Source organism: Furipterus horrens, unplaced genomic scaffold (genome assembly GCF_987537825.1).
Source record: "Furipterus horrens unplaced genomic scaffold, mFurHor1.1.pri manual_scaffold_3, whole genome shotgun sequence".
NCBI classification, from domain to species: domain Eukaryota; kingdom Metazoa; phylum Chordata; class Mammalia; order Chiroptera; family Furipteridae; genus Furipterus; species Furipterus horrens.
The window spans coordinates 16,894,035-16,916,348 of NW_028327173.1; the positions used below are offsets into that span (position 1 = coordinate 16,894,035).

General features: G+C 43.4%; 1 protein-coding gene across 2 annotated transcripts in view; it reads left to right on the forward strand.

Moving 5' to 3' along the window:
- ARID1A (AT-rich interaction domain 1A) overlaps positions 1-22,314 on the forward strand; it is a 66,911-nt gene that overhangs the window by 32,122 nt on the left and 12,475 nt on the right. For both annotated transcript variants that reach the window (XM_090268862.1, XM_090268863.1), the window contains exons 5-10: positions 17,359-17,599; positions 17,887-17,976; positions 18,520-18,687; positions 19,387-19,699; positions 21,053-21,198; positions 21,293-21,402. In XM_090268862.1, coding sequence (XP_090124988.1) covers positions 17,359-17,599; positions 17,887-17,976; positions 18,520-18,687; positions 19,387-19,699; positions 21,053-21,198; positions 21,293-21,402 — 1,068 coding nt within the window. The remainder of the gene's footprint in view (positions 1-17,358; positions 17,600-17,886; positions 17,977-18,519; positions 18,688-19,386; positions 19,700-21,052; positions 21,199-21,292; positions 21,403-22,314) is intronic.

Consider the following 22,314-nt stretch of genomic DNA (forward strand, 5'->3'; position numbering starts at 1 on the left):
GAATGAGAAGGAGAGAAACATCGATGTGTGAAAGAAATGTCAGTCAGTTGCCTCTAGCACATGCCCCGACCAGGGACCAGCCTGCAACCCAGGCACGTGCCCTGACCAGCAATTGAACCAGCAACCTTTTGCTTTGAGGGATGACAGTCAACCAACTGAGCCACACTGGTCAGGGCGAAAAACTTCTCGATGATTTTTCATTAATCATAGAGTAAATCCCAAATCCTTAATATTACCTAGGCTGTTCCTCTTCTCTCCTTCCCGCCTGCCCCACTTTCTGATCCAGTAGGCCTTGTGTGACGCCTGAGAATTTGATTCCAAACATTCTTCCATGGTGCTGATGCAGCTCATCCAGGGGTGGCACTTTAAGACCCTCTACTGTTTCCTCTTTTGCTGTCTGCCTTGCTCTCAGCTTTCTCTCAGTTTTTATAAGGCCCCGTGCTTTTTTTTATGCTTCCAGACCTTTCTTTGCACACACGCTTCTCTTTGCCTAATACACTTTTCCTTCTAACTCTTCCAGTTCGTATTTCAGACTGCATCTTCAAGATCATTTCCTCAAAAAACTCCTTCCTAAATTAAGCTTCAAAACAACTCGAACAATTTCTATTATGCCCTCACTAACTATAGGCAGTTTTTATTTTTTTTAAACTCGCAATATTTAAGACAAAAAAGTATAAAGATAAGTATTCATCTGTAGAGGCTAAACCTTGTTGACATAGGTAAAAGCACCTTATATGTATGACCCTCTGGGAGATTACATTCACATCCTTGTACACAGAGAAGCACCATCTTGAATATGAGGTTTCTCTGCTCCATGTTTTCAAGAGCATTTTGCTGATACCTCTGCTTACTTGGGTCTCTTCCACTAGATGGTAAGCTCCTGGAAGGCAAGAACTGTGGTGACCTCTGCGCCCCTGACACCTATCATATGATTTCTAAGACTGGTGGTTTTCTACCTTGGCTGCATGTTAGAATTGCCTGGGAAGTGAATGATTTTTTAAATCAATGGCCAGGGTTCACAGAGTTCTGATTTATTTGATTTGGGGTAGGGCTTGGGCTTTGGTAGGGTTAGAAGCTGTCGCTTAGTGATTCTGATTTGCAGCCCCAGTAGAGATCCACTAGTCCAAGCTGTATCAGGTTCCTTTGCTCTAATAGTCTTGTCAATGCTTATCTCAATATTAATTTCAGTAACTCATTTTAATGCAAACTCAGTGATGATTACTTAGTCTTTCTTGCTCATTGCCATTATAGTAACTGGCAAATAATAGATTTCAACTTATCGAACAAAGGAATCCCGGTCAGGGCACATCCCTGGGTTATCAGTGAGATCCCCAGTTGGGGGTGTGTGAGGGACAACCAATTGATGTTTCTCGTGCACATCAGTGTTTCTCTCCTTCCCTTCCCCTCTCTCTAAAAAGTAAATAAATAAAATCATTAAAGAAATAAATATATATATATATAAGCTTCTATTTAAGGGACTCATCCAAGTGTGTATGGCTTCCCTAGAATAATGAATGCAGCCCAGATTTTTCCTATTGAGACACATTGTATATTTACATTTTAGTCTTGAGTACCTGGGATAGGGTTTCCGTTTAGTGATAGAAAATTAATATAGGATTGAAAGCCTTGATCTGGAAAGGTTAGTTAGATTAGTGCTTCTCAAACTTTAGCATGCATTAAGAGTCGTCTGGAGATAAATTAAAACACAGATTACTGACCTCTATGCAGAAAGATTTTTGATTCAGTAGGTGTGGAGTGGGACCCAAGAATTTGCATTTCTAGCAAGTGCCAGGTGGTGCTGAAGTTGCGCATACCATAGTTCAGTAACAGTGAGCTTAGGTAGTCTTTGGAAAGGGGAAGAAAAAAATTACTAGACTAGGAAGCCATTGATAACTTGAATAATAATAGTAACTTACACTGTAGTCTGACTGTTGATATAACCTGGTGGGAAGGCTGTCCCTTGACAGTGGTGGAAAGAAAAGAGACTTGAGAGAAGGGCTTACCTGTAGCTGTGGCCTCAGTAGAGCTTATTCCTGGGTTAAGACAGCCCTTGCACTGCCAACACCATCCTGAGAGTACTCCACTCTGGCACCCATAACCTGGATTCCTTCCATAAGTTGGTCACCAGATCCTAGTTTACCTCAGAAATGGCTTTTGAATCTGGATTCTCCTCTCCCTCCCCTCTGCCTTTTTTTTTAGGCCCCTGTTATTTCTCACCTGGTGTCTTGCCACAGCCTCCTGTCGGTTTCTGTCTTTTCCTCTAAGTCAGTCCTCAACATAATTACCAGAATGGTCATCTTAAAAAATTAACCCTGGCAAGTAACATCACTGCTTTAAAACCTCTGACTACCTGTTGCCTATAGCTCTAAGCCCAAGTGTGACATACAAGTTCCTTTGTAATCTGGAGTATGAGAATATCTTTAAAATTTTTTTTGAAGTAGGTGTGTTCCCTCTTCTTGGTCTAAAAACTGGAACACTGTTTGCTGTGGGTGTTAAATAGAAGGCAGGTAGACTATAGACAAGGGTTGAACTTTGATGATTTCTAAGGTAACTTGAACTCTTAAATCTGTACTTCTGACTACATGGCTGCTATCCTCAAGGATCCTCCTCTGTTTCATTAGTGAAATAGATAGAAGAATGTGTGCCTGAATGTTTCAGTGAGTGCTGTCAGAGTTTGGTGATGTCAGTGATTCATTTATGTCTAAATAGTTGAGGAAAGACACTGGCAGAAGTTTAGAATGAGCTAGGTATGGATGTACTTTTGTGTTTGGAAAGGAAAAGTACAGCCTGAGCAGAAGCCAGGTGGGGTGCAGTATAAATGATATTTGGGGGCTGGTCAGAATCAGGCTTCTTGGAGTAGGAAATTGAGACAAGAAAGCTAGATCACAGGGATTGGGGCCCTGGTAGGCTAATAAGTGAGGCATTTGGATCTGATCTTATGGGCCTGCTGATATGTTAATTAGAGCAATAACAAAACTAGTGTTTTTAAAAAATGATTCATTGTGCCTTGGCCAATATGGCTCAGTTAATTGGAGCATCGTCCCATACACCAAGGGGCTGGCAGTTCGATTCCTGGCCAGGGCACATACCTAGGTTGCAGGTTCAGTCCCCAGTTGGGGTGCATATGGGAGGCAACCAACTAATGTTTCTCTCTCACATTGATGTTTCTCTTTTTCTCTCTGCCTTCCTCTATCTCTCTCTCCCTTTTTCTATCTCTAAAATCAATAAACATTTTTAAAAATTACGTTTTAAAAAATGATCCATTGGTGTGTAGTTGTTTTGAAAGGGGGAGGGTCTAGAAAGGGGATAAATTAAACTGTTGAAATATTGTACTTCTGGCAAGAAGTGTGGAGTTCTATCCCTCTTTCTAATTTGCGTAGCTACCTAGTCTCAGTTGTGAGATGTGCAGGGAAGAATCTATAGAACTGAGATTAAATAGATTCTATTGGGTAGAAAATTTAATGAGCTTGATTGACTTGGGGGTGGGGGGAGGAAGAGAAATCTCATTGACAAAAATAGAAAGGTTAATAGGAGCACTCACTTTTGAGGATAAGTTCCCTATAGTGAGATGTCTAAAAACAAATGCATAGTTACTAGTTGGAGATAGGAGACTGAAGCTTGAGTTAACAACCGAGTCTGAGTAGAGATTGAGAGTCATCTGTTTAGTGGTTAATAGTTAAACCATGAAATGAAGTAGGCCTCCCAGGCCATGGAGTATGAAGAGAAGAGCCAGGTAGAGGCCTGGACAATGCCTGTGATCATTGTGTAGAAGCGTCCAACATAGAGCCAGATTGTTGGGAGGAGGACCAGGATTATGTCATTTCTGGAAGCCAAGGTAGGGAGGAAGATGATCCACATCATATTTATATTTCAAGGAATATAGAGTTGGATTTGTCATGAAGAGGTTATTAGGATCTTTTTTAGGTAGGTTGAGGACCTGATTTCTGAGGACTGGAGGAAAGGGAATGAGCAAGGGAAAGGTGTCAAGGTAAAGAGCACTCTTGTAAGTCATCGAAGAGGGAGTGATCCCAAATGCCTCAGCTTCATCTCAGTACTTGCATGTGTATAAGCAGATAGCAGGATGAAGATGGCTGGCAGAATATTGGGAGGGTATAAACAGGCACATCTTTCGGGAGTCATGAGAGAAAGGAATCAAGGGCACTCACTGAGTTAACTTATCAGGGACACTATACCCTTGACTGAAATAGTCCTTGAGGCTGCTGTTGAAGATCTAGATCATACTTGTTTTTTTTTTTTTTTGGTTAGGTAGACATGGAGGTAGGTTATTGATGGCAGCAGTGAGGTAGAGAACAGGATTGAGATCTTTAATTAGTCTGTTATGGATAGATATTTTATTTTGGGGGTTTCCAAGCTCTTTAAACGTCACTTAACAACATAGTAGCTATTAGCACTCATATATTACTACTGTGATGCTCTCAGGCCCTGAGAGTTTGGGTTATAGGGATCCAGAAAGAGGAAATGGGAGGGAACTATGTTCCTATAGAATCCAAGTCTTAGAGGGCAGCAGTAAGGCCAGGAAAGAAGCTACAGCCTATACCAATTCTCTTAGAAGGGCAAAAATTGAGATATACTGAGTGATGACTCCCATTCTGCCTAAGAAGAAACTACTAAGGGTCAGAATCAGAATTTGAATCCAGCTCTCGCTGATATTTCAGATGAAATATTCCTTGTAGCATCCCACCAAGAAGAGGGAAGGCATGGGCAGTCTAATTCTCTCTTCATGTTTGCCAAAAGCCTCAACCCTTTGCCATTTAACATTCACAAGACTTGTCCTAAAAGAAGGAGTATAAATGGGTTTCCATCTCACTTTTGTTTTCCCAGACTTCGTGATGAAAGCACAGTGAGCTGTAGCAAGGGCAGCTGAGGGACAGGAAGGGGTAGGAGAGGGAAGAAGAGCAAATTCATAGGGCAAGTCTGCTGAAGGAACTAACCAATTAGGGAATCACCTCAAGCAATGGAAAGTTGACTAGGGTTTGATTCTTTGGTTTCTGTATCTGACTACCTGTTATCAGATACTCAGTAATCCTTTGCTGAATAGCCCCCAGGTTCTTGCTACCCACCTGAACTTGAGAGCCAGTTTTTTGTCATCTGGGTTTATTGGGGGGAGGTGGAGGGGGGGGGGATCTTCTAAAAGCTTAGAAAATTGGAATGTTTGAAGGATTTTAATTTTTTACTGTTTGTGTTCCCTTTTGTCACATTTCATGGTAAGAAGAGGCAGGGCCAATGGTTTTTGCCAGCTTATTTTGAAAGGAGTAACAAATGCCACTAGAAGTTTTGATACTCAGAGAAGCTAGGCTGTTCTGTTTTCTTTATATCTGACCATTCCCCTTGAATAGTAGCTCAGGGGCTCTCACAAAGTCTGAAAAAGGAATCCCTGCTGCCGCCACGCACACACCCCTCCCCCTTCACCGTCATATTGCTCAGAATGTTCAGAGCAGCGTGTACCCTGTGCAGGTAGCCATCCCTTCTCTAGAACGCTGGTTCTCTGGGAGGGCTAGCCAATCCGATTCCCCATCTTAGTCGTGCTGCTCCAGCCTTGATACTGCCTGGTGCTTGCAGCAGATTTCTGTATGCTTGTTCCTGGGCCCATTTCCTGTTTCTATTCTAGTCGCTGGTGGCTCAGCTCAGCTTCCTGCTTGTGTGTCTCACACAGATTCCTCTTGCTGGAACCTTTTTGTTTTCTTCAGAACTCTACCAGTCTGAATACTCATTGAGCCTTACCTCTAGTGTGATGGCTCTTCGGATCAGTTACCTACTGAGGACTGGTGGGAAGTTATACTACCCCCCAGTGCTCACTCCCCACCAAGCATACCACTCTGATTTGACATTGTTTTTTTTTTTTTTAGTTTGTCTGCAGCCCTGCTATATAGGAAGCTGGTGGTTGTCAGAAATTGGTACGGAAAGATAAACTGAGATCTTGTGCAGGCTAAACTTGTCTTTACTCATAAGCCACACAGGGCTGACAGGACAGCTGTTCTCTGGTTCTTTTGTACCTGGAACTAATAACTAATAAACATTTCCTGCTCCTGAGTAAGACATTCGGTACCCTGTCTATCCTAAGCCTTCCTGAAGCCCTGAGAAAACTTAGTTTGGGTTGGGCAGATAATACTATCCTCAACAGAGTAGTAGAGTATAGGGATGAAAAGGAAAGCATGTGCTGATTCAGTTGTCATCTTATGTGAGCATTTCAACCCTCCCAGAGCTTAGAGTAGAAGGGGGAAGGTGCCGGGAGATTGTAAAAAGGGAAGAAATGAAGGCGGTTGTCCTGGACAGTGTATTTTAAAGTTCTGGCTTAGCAGAGAATATGTTTGTGAATTATTCTGTTCTCTCTCCTTCACAACGACTCCTTGGGGATCATCTGATAATACTGTATCACATAGAGTGGTTTCTACATTGAACCCTAGACCTAGGTATGTTTAATAGGGATTTAGTATTGGGAATTGGTCTTACAAAATTGTTAGAAGAATTGAAGGAGCAGCCTCTAGGCTTGTCTTTCAGGAACAGAACCTAGACCTAGATTTGACCCACCAGGGAACTCCTGCTTGTGAGCCACTACCAGATTGATTGCTCTGAATCTGTTATCTGGGGATCAGCAGGCTAGAATCAAGAAGCAGTAGCAGCTGCTGCCGCCAAAACCAGCACCCAGTTAACTGGAAGATGAAACAAATGCTGCTGCAGAAACAAGTGAAGGAGACAAACATGGTCTCTGCCATACTTTAATCTAATCTTGAGTAGGCTTCTAATTAGCAGAACCTGAATTGTATTCACACCCACCCTCAAGGGATTCTGGGAAATGTAGTTTTAAGCTTTTTAAACCTCTACAAATTAGGAAAAGAGTGGAATAGAGGCAGCTTAAGTTAGTCCACAGATTATTTACCACACTAATACAAACACCACTACTTCCCCTTAACCCTCACTTTACATATGAGGAACCTAAAGTCCAGAAGGGGTAAAAGACTTATTGAAGGCTAATTTAGTAAATGAGAACATTGGATTCCCTTACTTCCAATCCAGTGCTTTTACTATTAGAACCAACTCCTATAAAGGATCAGCAAAAAGCTCCTTTAAGAGAAGGAAGAATGCCACATTCAGAAAACAGACTTCGTACTCTTCTCTTTGGAGAAAGGGAAGAAGGAGATATGGAGAGATGTGGGGCTGAGATTTCTAGGCAGAGGTAGTGAGTGATACTGTGGTTTCTGGATTTAAGTCTGCTCCCAAGGAAGATGTGTAGGAAGCACTTGCTCTGGAAGCAAGAAACCTCGAAAACTAGAATTTACTGAAATTCCTGAGTCAACATATGGATGAATTTAGTTGCCTCGGTGACAATGGCTTTCTTCACCCATTCCCCTTAATCCCTCTTGCTTTCTCTCCTATTGGTGCTGTCTGCAAAGCTGCCATTGTTCTCCAAGAGGCCAACCAAAATCAGAAAGCCAGCCCACCAGATGTGTTATTGCCAAGCTATTTCTTGCTGTGCTGGGGTCAAGGGTGGGGCTCAAACTTTTAAACAAGATAGAAACCAAAACCCCACCCCCCCAAAATACTATCCTTATAGAAACTACTAGGGCTTCTCTACACCAGAGTGAGAATTTGTTCCTCTGAATTTGGAAATTATTTGGTGTTCTGCCTGAAAGCTGAAGTGAATCTGGTATGTGATCTAATGTTGTCCCTTTGGAAACCAGTGAGTTCTTGGTCTCTTGCTCTGTTCACTTCCAAGGTGTGTACCCATTCCATCTTCCCCATCTGTGGTGTCAGCATGGAATTGGCTGGTATTGTGACATAATCTCTGGTTGCCATGAGGCAGAACTCACCTCCAAGCTTCCTTCCCATTTGACCTTTCCCAAGGAAGCAAAGAAGCTGTGCCTTGGTGAAGATGGGAACTAGGAGTTGAAGCCTCTAGTTGAGAGTCAGCAAACCTGTCCTTTAAGGCCAGCTTTGATGTGGGAGGAATATTAAATAGTGTTTACTGAGATGAGTGAAGGTAATTTCCTGACATTTTGGGGATGGTAAGAGAGAAACTAAGTTCCAAATAAAAGAGATCAGTGTTCAGAGTAAGTGTTATCAAGAATATTTATTCTCCCTCCCACCATTTTCTCTTTTTAGAAGTTGACTGTGTATCTCCTAGGTTTGAGTTGTTCTTTTTGGTTTTAGTGGCCTTTGAGGTTGATGTCTGTCTTTTCTAGTTTAAGATTATTATATCTATTCCCCACTCTTGGGTCTGCTTGTTCCACTCCCTCCCCCAATTATTTAGATTTTATTTAGACCGGTAGGGCCATGGTAGAGAAGACCACTGGCAAATGAAAATTTTGGGATTTAAATACCAAACCAGGGAGGCCATGCAGTCCCCTAGACCTTGGTCTAAGCTGTGTTTGAGCACAGTGCCAACTTTGTCTTCCTGAGTTGTGCACATTATTACATCTTTGCATTTTTCTGATTGCTGTAATTTTGAAGGGGCAACTAGATGAGGTGGAAGCCTATGACAATGCTCTCACTTCCCCAGTACACTTTTCATACCTAGGATTCTGCTTTCTTTTCTGTGTTCCTTTCCTCTCCCCTTTTTCCTGCCCCCCTTGCTCAAGCTCTCAGATTCAAGCTGAAGATCTTGATGGAACAAGGTCTGTGTGGTTGGCCTTCCTAAAAGGGAATGCTTGACTTGGAGAAAGTAGGAAGTTCCTAACTTCTTTGCTTTCTCTAGCTTTACCTTGCTCATTTCCTGCTGGGATTAGAACAGCCCTGTTCCATAAATATGCACTGCTCTTGACTGCTCTAACTCAGGCCCAGCCCTGACCCAGTTTCATTTTTTTCATATCTGGAATGAAGAGTCTCTTAGCTAGTGGCCCTTAAAACACTACATTTTGGCCAAGAGGTGGTTTTTGACTAGATGAGACATCTCTTCTGGCCCAAGTGAGAAGCCTTTGCATGGGAGGGGATATATACTGGAAGGCTAGTCAGGTTGATAACATGGTATTATGCAGGCCTGGTGGGGACTGACAAACTGGAAAGCAAGGTTTCAACTGATGAGTGTGCCCTGTGGGAGTTCTAGGATTTTTTTAGTTGGGAACCTGGATTTTTTAATGTAAAATCTTTGAATTATTAGAAGGGTCTGTGTAGGAGTGTTGGGCAAGGGATTAAGATGTTCTCTGGGCCCTGTGGCTCTATTCCTGCAGCTTCTTATGGACTGCCCATGTAGCTTTGGCTCCCTTGGAGCTACCTAGTGCTTAGTATTTCCCTGGGGGTGGAGGCCAGTTATGGGGAACACCATCTATCCATTGCCAACTCTCATTGTGTTTGGTGTTTGTTTTATTGGTTTGGGGAGAGGGAAGTGCAGGGGAGATGTTGAACAGAAGCACTCAATATGATTAAACCTGTAGCTGAGCAGAATCTGTGGGAGCACAATATCGACCCCTGGAAAATCAATGGCTGCTGCAGTGGCTGCTGTTTGCAGGGGCTCCCACCACAGGAATGCAGGCAGCACAACAGTCTTTCTCTTCCCCTTTTACACCTCAGCGACGTCCTCAGCCTGCACCCAAAGGGTCAGACTCACTTCAAGAGATTTTGCTGGGGTGGATTAGAACAGTTGAGTTTTTGTATTTTAGATTGAATTTGCTCCAGTGACACAGAGCCACTCCTCCTGACAGCCTCCTTTCTAGAACTGTCTTTCCCTGCCCTACAGTTCAACCAAGAGCTCTTACCCAAGTGGCCAAGGCCCATTAAGGGTTGCACTTTTCAGTGTTAGACAGCAGTCAGTTCCCTTGGTGTCATCATCTAAGAGTATCTCCTTCAATGGGGAGGTCTAGAGTTCAGGTGCAAGATTACAATGGGGGAACTGATGATCAAAGGAAAGAGAGAGGTCTAATAGAGGTCGTGTCTAAAGATGATGCTTTTGATTAGATTATTGGTTCAGCAACATCAGGCATTTTGTCTTTTGTGTCCTGACATTTTTCTGGTCACTAACAATGGGAATGTAGCCTGGTCCAGCTCTGGTCCCACAAGCTAGCGGGAAAAGGGCAGATTCAGCACAGTACCGTTAGTCCTGTCACACTGAGTCTAGGGAAGCCTTGAGGGGACTCTGGGCCCTGCTCGTGGGTTGTGGGGTGAGGGATGTTGTACATGACTATGGAGGCTTTGCCTCCACGAAGCTGTTCTTGTCTTTGGCGTTTCCAAGGCAAAAAATTATTTTAATCTATAGTTGCTGCACCTAATGTGTGACTAAGCAATTATTTCCCCACCCATTTCTCCTCTTTGGCTGGGAAATGGGTCACCCTGCTGTTGCCCCATTATTGGAGCACGACTGTGGGCAAAAGAATAAAGCTTGCTTGGCTTTTGCCCTCAGAGAGGAGCTTTCCCATCTTGTAGTTTGGGAAATGGGGCCCCTAAAAAAGGCCTGATCATCCTGAAGTTTGGGAGAATACTGCAGGGCTGGGTGAGGAAGAAAGTGTGAGGTTTTGAAATTGCCTGAGATGGGGCCACCTAGAGGCCAGGGATGTTGGATTTCTCTCTTTGGGCCACACCCTTGTACTTGATAATAGGATTAGGGCATATTCAAATGAAAACCAGTAGAGGCCAGATACCTTACCTTCAAGGGATTTAATTTCCTGCTTGTCTCCCTAGATTCTAACTCATTCTCTCCTCTCCCCTCCCCTTTGTACATTCAGTGCCCTTTGAAGGACCCAGAGAAAAAGTATTATACCCTTTAGTATAGAAAATGTAGGTGTAAATTAAAAGTTAAAGTGAAAGGGCTGATTTGAAGGTGAACAGTGAAAGAAGGTTTAGAAAGCAAGAATGGTTTAGAGGAAGAGTGGCTAAGAAAGAGAGGAATATGTAACATTGTAGAGTTTGATTACTGAGTTGTAGCCTGTCTTTCTACAGAAGATCTAAGTGAGGCCTAGCCAGTTAGACTTATGTATCTAATCACCCAGCATGTCTGGAGACAAGTTTTTGCCTGACCTTGGCTGAAATACGGAGCCTTTGATAGTGCCAAGCTTCCACGTTATGATAGAAAGAGTGTGCAGGCTTTGGAATCACAGGAATATGGGTTTGAACCCCAGTTCTTCTAATAGCTCTCTGTCCTTGGGCAAGTCATTTAACTCCTGAGCTCCCCTGCTTCTGTGTTAAAATGGGACTGATACGTACATCAGAAGATGATTGAGAGAACAAAACGTAAGTCAGTCATGTACCTTAGGGTTGAGTACATGATAGTCACATATTTATGTCAGCTCTGTGTCCCTTCAAGAGGGAGACACAAAAGGACTTGATTTATTCTTTGAATTTGGAGATTTGGTCTCCCAGAGCTTTATTTATGCATTCTTATGTGTATATAAAGGGGATTTTTCTCTGAGAGGTAGGCCCCTAAAAACATTCTGAAGACAAGAAGAGTCTTACCTGCTGTGTTCTCACCAGGCAGCCAGAAGGTACCAGGAAGAAATGATCCCTTATCACCAGAACAATAGCCTATTGTAGAAAAAGAGAAGAGGGACTTTGGTGAGGGTTTTTTTTTTTAACCGTGGGGTTAGGGGTTAGGAAATAGAGTTCTCTGAATCTTTCCTGGAGCAATTTCTGCTATTCCAAACAGTGAGTGTAGTTGAGGCAGGAGATAGAGATCGATCCCTAAGCTAAAAGGATAGCGGCAGCCTCTGCATCTTTTCTTTCCCCTTCCTTACCACCTGCTTAACCCCTGATGTGGAAGTATCACCAGCAGCAAGAGGCAGCCTGTTCTGTGTGTTGATTTGTTCTTGGCATTTAAGCCAGCACAAGCTAGTCTGCTCTCTAGTCAGGGATAGCTGAGACCACTCATTGGAACAGTGCGGCAGTTCTATACTCTGGAGCCCCTACCAGTCTGGGTGGGTCAGATTGCCCTTCTGTTTAGCAAAGATGGGGCGAGGGAGACCCAGAGAACCTACAATTGACACTATTATATACTGAATATTTTTTAGGAGTGTTCGATAGAGGTAGCCTCTTCTTCACCTGACCCTTAACAAATATGTTGCTTAAGGAAGGCTTTATGGAAAAACCAGGTCTCCAAAAAACTTAGGTCCCTTAAGTAATTCCTGTGTCATTAAGTTGTCTTTAAGTTTGTCAAAGCTGTTGCCTCCTTTTCTACCATCTGCCTTTCTTCAAGTGTTAGGTTTCCCAGGCTTTCCGTGTTCTTCAGGATTTCCTCCCATTCTCCAGCATGGGAGCAGCCTCCTGCCGTGGCCATGAATCTCTTAGGCTAGGAAAATACTTGACAAATTGCTAGTGCAGATTTGGTCATTTCAAGCTGTGCATTTGAACTTTTCATTCAAGGATCGTCATTTAAGCGAGTATAGTTGAGTTGGAAGGTTCCTACCACACAAACACATATGTGCGAACTTACTACAAGCATGTGTGTAGGATTTACCTGGCTCTCTTGGTGGGTGGTTTCCCTGCCAGTAGTTAGCACAACTTGGCAAAAGCTTTTCACAACTGAAAGAATACAAGAACCCCATCTGGGGGTTTACAAACGCTCCATTTCTCAAAGATTCAGCCAGATTTATGAGAAAAAGCTGAATCTGAGCATTGCCATGAGCCTGATCTTTAGATTTGCCTGTTAATGTTATTTAATCTGCTCAGCAAAATGAACTGATGTCATCCTCAAGAGGCTCTGTTGGCAAATTGTTTAAACCCCTCTTGTCTAACCCTGCACTGGTATCTTCCTGCTTGAAACTGTACTTCATCAGGCAGCCAATTCATGTTGGAACTTGCAGGCCTTCCTGTGAGAGCACTAGCAAACCCGTCCCTGCACACAAACACCCCCGTATACACACACCCCCAGTGTGGTATGGACTATGTAATTTTGGGCATGGTTTTGTTGTGGTGTGAAGAGAAGGTGTTAGCTGCTGAGTTCTGTTTGTCAGCAGAGCCTGACAAACCCATGCTGGCACTCGCTGGGACTGGGCAACCAATCACAGCTGGAACAGTTATCATCCTGGAGTCCCTATGGGCTTTCTCTATCAGGTCACATCCCAAAATAACATTGGGCAGTATTTCAAGCGAAGAAACGAAGGCTTTCAGGGCTGTAGCCAGCCTGGAGTGTGAGATTCTGTGTGAAATAGTTGGACCTGCTCCAGTGCTTTTGATCTACATGGTAGATGAGCAATAAAATTCATGAAACACATTGCAAACACGTGAGGAAATTCTCCCTGGCCCTGTTGCTTCCTTGGAACTGGCAGGGCACTGAGTGGGCTGATCCTCATCTCCCATCTCTTAGCAGGATTATGCTTGAAGGAGAGCAAACCCAGAGATACAGACCTTCCCATTTAGGAGGCAGTGCTATAATTCTTTCAGCAGTCCTCCTAGAAGGTACCTGTTAGGTGGAACCTTTTGAGAAAACTGAGTACCTGAATCCTGAAATGCTAAAGGTAGCCCCCACTGGGGAGAATTGGGGCTGGGATTAATTGAACTTTGTCTGTGATAAGTATGTTGTGGAAAGCCAAACTTGTTAAGCACATTGAGGTCTGACTCAACAGCCAGACATCCGGCTTTCTGTGGAACAAAAGACTTGAAAAACTGGCTTTTTGTAGGGTAGAAAGCAGAGGTGTGTCCTGTGCAATAAAAGGACGTGGAGTTCAGAGCAATATCTGTTCCTATAGATAGAAGGGGGAGACTTCTTTTGGAGTCTACCCTTACAACTCCCTCCCATTTCCCAGTAAAAACATTTACTTGTGATTAGCCATGGGGACTGAAGAGTATATCTTATATCTTATACTGCTTGTTTGTTGCCATATCTCTCATTACAGGATATTGCTACTGGTATTGTATATTTCATATGGCCCTGACCATATAGTACCCATGGAGTTTCATGCATATGCCCCAGGGGTGTCACAAGCAAATTTATCCAGTTGTCTCACTGTATAAGTGAGGAAACCAAAACCTGATTTGTTGCCAACTTGTCCAAGGTCACAACTGATTAAGTACCAAGAGATGGGCCTTAGTCTCCTAACTCATGGGTATGGTGCTTCCCCCCCCACCCCCACCCCCCCATCCATATAGTACAGCATAATCAAGAGACGAGGAATGTAGGCTCTGGGGTTCAGCAGGCTTGAGATCAAAATCTAGTTTCTGCCATTTACTTGCTGGATGACTTGGGCATGTAACCTAATCTCTCTGAGCATGAGCTTGCTCATCTTTAACATGTTAGTGGTAGAAGAACATACTTTCAAGAATTGTAGAAAATTAAGTAACTCCATAAAGGGCCTGGCACATCATAGATGATCAAATGGTAGTTATTGTTAATGTTGACATAAATTATCTGTCTCTTCCTATGCCAATATTCTGGTTCTTAATTTAGTTTTTTAGTCAACTATCGCCATGCTGACCAGTGCCATCTGATGAAAATGAGAGTTTGAGAGATTGGCCTCAAATCAACCAAATCAAAGAGATAATGTTGCTGCTTTCCCCACTGTTATTTGGGGCTAAGACATCCCAGCCCACATGGGGTTGCTGTTGACAGTGGTTTATTTAGCACTTTTTCTCCAAGGATCTCAGGACACTTCACCAAAACTGACAGCTTTCCTCACAGTTCCGGTGAAGGAAGCCACCACCTTGTCTCCACAGATGCCTCCAGGATCCTTAGAGCCCAGCCTCAGGGTTTTTCTTCAGGCTCCTGGGATTCCCTCAGTTGGACTAGGACATTCACTTGTGGATCTATGGAGAGCCTGGTTTTTCACAGAAGTATGGCTGAGGGAGCATTTGCAGGCCCTGCCCTGACTCTGTAGCAGTGGTTGGTGGGTTGTGGGTGGGTTTTCTTCTTCTTTCTTCTTTCTTCTTTCTTCTTCCTTCTTCCTTCTTCCTTCTTCCTTCTTCCTTCTTTCTTCTCCCTTCTCCCTCTCCCCTCCTCAGTTCCTCAAAAGGAATCCAAGGATATATACCTAATGAACAGGGTTCCTCTGTTGAAGGCAGCTGAAATAGAGCAAAGGGGGACTTTGGCTTTGCCTATACTGTTCTTATATGAGCATGTTTACGTTCTACTTAAGACAGAACTGTTCAAGACATTTAACTTTTTAAAGCCATTTCGAACCAAGTTCTTGTCTTATGGATGGACCTTTGATGCCTATTATGTTCCAAAATATGCTGATTTCTTGCCCTGACCAGTGTGGCTTAGTTGGTTGGGCACATGCCTGGGTTACGGGTTGAGTTAACTGGTCCAGGCACATACAAGAGGCAGCTGATCGATGTTTCTCTCACATCAATCTTTCTCTCCCTCTCTTATTTCCTCTCTTACCCTCTCTAAAAATAAATAAAACCTTTTTTAAATGCACTGATTTCTTTTTCGTGTTAGCAAGTAGCTTTTATTAGCAGAAGGTGGTTTGATAAGGAATGGAGACCATAGGAAGGAATGCTGAGGGAACCTACTGGTCCGTACAACAGAGCATTGGGCTGCGGTTTCTGTTACAGACCAGAAATTAACAAGTGGCTTTTGAGGCCTTTTCTGGCATACATGGTTGGCTCTTCTCATCATCTTGCTGCCTCTGAGTTTACTCTCCTTGGCTCAGGTAGCTTAGCCCTCAACATGGAGATGGAATCCTCCTCTTTTGGAATAAACCCGGGGCTCTTTATAGCTCCAGGTACTTTAGTCCTTTAAGGGGAAGAGGCTCTTGAATGTTACCTAGAGAAGGGCTTCTGGAGTTCCATTCCATGCTGGGACTAATTCTAATTGAATTTTTAAAGCATGCTGTGGTGTTCTGGTTCTGCTGCTTACAGGAAAGCAAGCATTTTCTGACTTCTCAGCTAACACCGAAAGCTGGGCATAGACACAAATGCACACCTACCTACCTACCTTGTCTTCGGGGCGAGCTTTGTTTCCATAGACCTCAGCAGAAATGCTCCCAGCCTAATGAAGTAACCAGCTGGTTTTGCAGAAGGTATAACCAACCTGGATACTTGGGGAAGAGCCTAAAGGTGCCCTCTGACCTCCAATGTTATTGTCAGGGTCACCTTGAACTGATATTTCCAAGGTGAGCTTGTTGTGGGAATAGGAATAGACTCAAATCAGGCCATTTTGGATCTCCTTCCTCTTCAGATGTGTCTTGTACTTAAGAGAACTCTTCTTAACCCAGACCTGAGCCCTTACCCAAAGCTCTCATCCTTTCTTCAAGGTATAGGTAGTTTTTAGTCTGAAGTTAATGTGTGGTGTTGTGCCAGTGGTACTGCTAGAGAATGAACATGGGGCAGAGGGTAGGGTTAGCGGTGTGTTTCCTGGGGTGAATATTTTTCATATTGAGTTCCTGATTGCTAATCTTGGAGTTTATTGACTCAGAGTGAACTCTTTACTGATTATTTCAAGAAAAGCAATGCCCTTAAGTAAATATCAAGTCCTCATTAAAAACTTAGAACTAGGGGAAAAACTGGATTTGTTCAATTGATGAACATTTGTTCATCCCTGTTATGGGCCAGGTGTTATGAATATAGTCCAAAGCCTACTTGTTCCTGTGCAGTATATCCCTTTTCTACCTCCGACCCTTATATTTTAAAATATGGTAACTTGGCCCTGGCTGGTGTGGCTCAATGGCTTGAGCTCCAACCTGTGAATCAAAAGGTCACTGGTTCGATTCCTGGTTGGGACACATGCCTGGGTTCTGAGCCAGGTCCCCAGTTGGGGGGCGTGCAAGAGGCAACTGATCAATGTATCTCTCGCATGTTTTTCTCCCTCTTTTTTTCACTCCCTAACCCTCTCTCTGAAAGTACATAAATAAAATCTTCAAAAAAAAATTATGATAACTTTGAGAAAGTGAATCCTTGGTAAATTGTAGGTTATAATAATCTGATGGAGAGGGGATCTGTGATTATTGCCCAAACTTGTTCACATACTCTGTCGCTTCTGGCACTATCCTGGCAGTGTTCTATAAAGCTTCCTCAGTGGAAAAGAACTAGCGGCTCACTGAAACGCTACTCACTTACAATTGTGGAAGTTGAAGCTGGGCAAGAAGATAAAAGTACTAGATCTAATTCTGGTGGATAGACCAGAGGTCAGCCAACTACAGATTGTGGGCCCTGTTATTTGTTTTTATAAATAAAAAAATGCATGAGGCTATATTCCAATAAAACTTTATGTATATTATCTGTGACTACCTTTGCACTATGATGGCAGAATTCAGTAGTTGTAGTTGAAGACAATGTGGCCCACTGAGTTTAAAATATTTTCTATCTGGACCTTACTAGAGAGTTTGCCAAATGTAAACTATAGTATCATGACAACATAATGTGTGCAGTGTGCTTGCCCTTGGTTATTTAAGGAAAATGTTAATCATGTAGTAGGATTGTTGAAAGAAGGATCTTTCTGCCTAATATTGCTAACTCATGTCCTTGTGTGGTATGTTTCAGGATCTGTCTGGTTCAATAGATGATCTCCCTATGGGGACAGAAGGAGCTCTGAGCCCTGGAGTGAGCACATCAGGGATTTCCAGCAGCCAAGGAGAACAGAGTAATCCAGCTCAGTCTCCTTTCTCTCCTCATACCTCCCCTCACCTGCCTGGCATCCGAGGCCCCTCCCCGTCCCCTGTTGGCTCTCCCGCCAGTGTTGCTCAGTCTCGCTCAGGACCACTCTCGCCTGCTGCAGTGCCAGGTACCCTTAAGTGCTGGGTTTTGGGAAGAGGGAAAGGGTCCTGGCTTCCAACAATATCAGGGAGCCCCAACCTTCCACTGGCAGAGAAAGTATCTCTGGTCATATCTGCAAAGTTTCCCTTGAGCATTTGAAGAAGGGAGATGGGAGCCCCTTGGTTGGAACTTTCTGTGTATGTGATAGAGGGAGGTACTTGGCCTTCCCAGGAGCCATTTCCAGCTCTGAATTGACCTCCTAGCTGGAATTTCCAGGCTTAGCCATGATTGGCTTACTTTCTCTGTCTGGAGCAGGCAATCAGATGCCACCTCGGCCACCCAGTGGCCAGTCGGACAGCATCATACATCCTTCCATCAACCAACCAAGCATTGCCCAAGATCGAGGTAAGAACCTGGGCTTTGAGGGAGGGGTGGAGACTTAAGGCTGACACTTGATTATCCGGTATAATAGCTTTTGGAGAACTGTATGACCATGAAGCTTAGGACAATCCCAGCAACAATTGTGAAGTTAAGAGTGAGCTTAGCCATGTTATGTCCCAAAACTGTGTTCCCCTCAGTCATTCTTTGTTTCTCAGTGTTTGTGTTTTGATGGATTCCCCCCACATATATTGTGCCCAGTTTGGTCAGTAAATGCTAAAACTCAGCATCAAATTTTTACTCTTTAATTCCTGCACCATTTTATTTTTCTGTAATTGCTATTTGTCTTTTCAAGCCCCTATTTAGTAGAAAGAATTGGCATGATCTAGTTAATAACTATGTCACTTTTGGAGGGTACCTGAAATGGCACACAATTATATTACAAATGAAACAAAGACTTCATTCAGTTAGTTGCGAAAGAAAATGTAGATGGTGAAGTCCTAGGGTAAGGAAGAACATTTTTTCCCATTGTACTAAGGTAATAACTATATGGGCACTACCCACAAATAGGTTACATGCAGAGGAACCCCCAGATGCCCCAGTACAGTTCCCCCCAGCCCGGCTCGGCCTTATCTCCACGTCAGCCTTCTGGAGGACAGATGCACACAGGCATGGGCTCCTACCAACAGAACTCTATGGGGAGCTATGGTCCCCAGGGGAGTCAGTATGGCCCACAGGGTGAGTATATTAATCAGTTAGGAGTATGTATAGATGAGACAAGAAAATAGTTACTTGTCTGATACGCTGCTGCCTGGGGTGTAAGATTAAGACTGTTCTTTACCTTTAATACACCAAGGTCAATCTCTAAAGTAGGGGAGGACTGTCACTATGGGAAAGATTTTTGGTATCTGAGCCTCTGTTTTTTTTCATCTATACAATGGGGATAAAGTGTTTAGCTCAAGACTGAGCACAGGCACTTAATAAATGGTAATCATTGGTTATTATACTTGCTTTTAGTAAATTAGTCTTAATAGAATGGATCTTTCTTCAAAATGAACCCAAGATTAACTAAAGCTGAATGTCTCTCAGTTAGTATGGGGAAGAATGCAAGAATGTAGAAAGAAAAGAATTCTGGGAATTGTTGGGCCTGGATAGGAGCGAAACCAGCCTTGCCTGCCAGCCAGTCTCGCTCTGTGCTGTCTTTAAGATGAGGGAACAACTGAAGCCTGTCTTTATATGCTTTTACCCTTCTCTTTACTTTTTTTTTTTTTTTTAATGAAGTAAAAGCTACCATGAAGTTGGTCTCTTTCCAGGCCTAATCTCTAATGATTCCTATTGTTTATCATCTTTGGAGTTTTAGAGTTTAAGCAATATTAGTGAGTTGCTAATGAATCACTAACCAAGTGCCTGTGTCTTCTTTCCTTCTTCCTCTCCCAGGAGGCTACCCCAGGCAGCCAAACTATAATGCCTTGCCCAATGCTAACTACCCTAGTGCAGGCATGGCTGGAAGCATGAACCCTATGGGTGCTGGAGGTCAGATGCATGGGCAGCCTGGTATCCCACCTTATGGCACACTCCCTCCAGGGAGAATGAGTCACGCCTCCATGGGCAATCGGCCATATGGCCCTAACATGGCCAATATGCCACCTCAGGTTGGGTCAGGGATGTGTCCCCCACCAGGGGGCATGAACCGGAAGACTCAAGAAACTGCTGTCGCCATGCATGTTGCTGCCAACTCTATCCAAAACAGGTAAGGCCTGGGAAGTGAAGAGAGGGTGTTAATGCAAGGAAATAAACTGTAGAATCATACAGGTCATTGAGCTACTTCTGGACCTAAACCATGTTATCTTGGTAAATATGCATTTTAAGAGCTCTTTAAAAACTAGGTTTCCTTATCGTGAAAAATAGAAAGATTCTGATTCTTTTTTTTAAAATAGTAAATATCAACACTTAAAAAAAAATGATTTTATTTATTCCTAGATAGAGAGAAAGGGAGGGAGAAAGAGAGGGAGAGACACATCAACCAGTTGCCTCTTGCATGCCCCCAACTGGGGACTGGGCCTGCAACCCAGGCATGTGCCCTGACCAGGAATTGAATCTGTGGGACAATGCCCACTCAACTGAGCCACACCAGTCAGGGCCAGAGTTCTGATTCTTAAGCACCCTAGACTGGTATCAAGTTTCACATGACCAGATATCATATGTAAAGAACTTTACAAAGCACAGGTTATTTTGATTAGTAAAAATAAGTCTTCAGAGTTTCTTCATTTCTTCCATCATGCAGTTCCTTAGTTTCCAGACGGATTTTTAATGATACATGTGACTTGCATCTGTAGTGTGAGAAATAAAGGATGGTGGTTTGCCATTTCTTCTACTGTTTTATGTGGTTCTATGCATTTGACTCTGGTGCTAAGTGCAGACAGCTCATGTGATTTAAGTTTAATGACTTGAAGATTCGTCTCTTCTTTGGCTACAGACTTCAGTGAATATGATTTCTCTGTTTTTGAAGGCTCTGTTCTTGTACTCCATTGTTGGTGCCTACAGTTCTTAAAGTAACTGGTCTTATTGGGATGTTGATGAACCAAGGTAGAATAGGGTGATTAACTATAACTGTAAAGAGGTGGGTAGCAGGCCCATCAAGAAAGAATACAAAGCAAAGCCTACCCTGCCGCCCCAGGTGCTTTGCTGTTGAGGGCTCCAGTTTGGTTGGGGTTTGATATGACAAAGAGTGGTAAACTTGAGCAATATAGGCCTTTTTGGCATAGGGAGGGCTCTTAAATGGAAACACACTAGACTTTGCAGGTGCCTTAGAGGCTTGCAGTACTTAAGAGACAGGGTAGAAGAAATATTTCCTTTCAAATTGACCTATGGTTTCTCGTTTGGGGCTTAAATCCTCTTAGAACCTTTTTTGGGAGGTAGAAGATAAAAATACCTAGGTCAGGTAGTACATGATTATGGGTTGGGAGACCCATACACTTTTTGTTTGTGGGCCTAACTAAGTGATCTTGGCTCAAGCACTGTTTAGCTCGAGTCCAAATCTGAAAGCTCAGTGTCTCTTAACTCTCTTCTTTCTCTTGCACTCTCTCTTCATTTTCTTTCTCAGGCCACCAGGCTACCCCAATATGAATCAAGGGGGCATAATGGGAACTGGACCTCCCTATGGACAAGGGATTAATAGTATGGCTGGCATGATCAACCCTCAGGGACCCCCATATCCCATGGGTGGAACCATGGCCAACAATTCAGCAGGTAAGTCTTAGTCATTGCTCACCCCAGATTTCTTCCAGAGTGATCTTTGTGTCACAAACCTATTAAACTTAAGATTTTCTCTTCTCTTTTATAGGGATGGCGGCCAGCCCAGAAATGATGGGCCTTGGGGATGTCAAGTTAGCTCCAGCCACCAAAATGAACAACAAGGCTGATGGGACACCCAAGACGGAATCTAAATCCAAAGTAATGATTTATATTTTGACTCCTCTCAATTTTCTGTCCCAGCCTTTCCACTGATAGAAGAAAAAAGAAGAGGGTGATTAGACTCTTAATTTATGACACCAACTAGATTGTCTCTGAGAAAAGATTGTTGTTTCCTCTTGTTATCATGAAGGGTCCCACGATAATAGCTCACTGAATTAGGTTTGAGTTAGTCTAAGGGGTCCTGATGTAAAAAACAATCTTCTCACAGCTGGCTGTTACGAAGGAAATGTCAGACCTGTAGTGTAGAATTCTTTATGAAACTGTGCTCCTTATCCTTGCACACTGATAAATGGTATGTGCCATGGGCAACTAGTTGCTCTTTTCCTGGACCATACTAAGAGCAGCAGGATGGTTGGTGCCCTGTATTCTATTAAGGGGGAGATGAGGCAGGTGGGGTTTCAGCTCTTGGCCTCCCTGTAGGTTCGTCCTGAGTGTGCTCTCTGTTGGGCCATGTGGCAAACTGGGACCTGTACAGTATTGTGAGTCACTTGAAATATTTCTGCCCTTTGTCATGCCTCATTTTTCCTATATTATAAGATAGAAGAAATAAAAAATATAGCTTTCACCTTTGACTCCCAGACCCTTTTAGCCATCTTCCTGTCTTGAATAGGATACTATCCAAAGCCTTCCAAGCAATGGAAGACCCTTCCTTTCTTGGCAGGAGGTAGTTTCTTTTTGTTTTAGTCCATCCCATTGTCTCAGGATCATGTTTTGAGTTTCTTGAGTTCTCTGAAACTGTCTGTGAAAGTGTGTCCATGCCCTGGCTGGTGTGGTTCAGTGGATTGAGTGTTGGCCTACAAACCGAAAGGTTGCTGGTTTGATTTCCAGTCAGGGCACATGCCTGGGTTGTGAGCCAGGTCCCCAGTTGGGGGCGTGTGAGAGGCAAGGAGA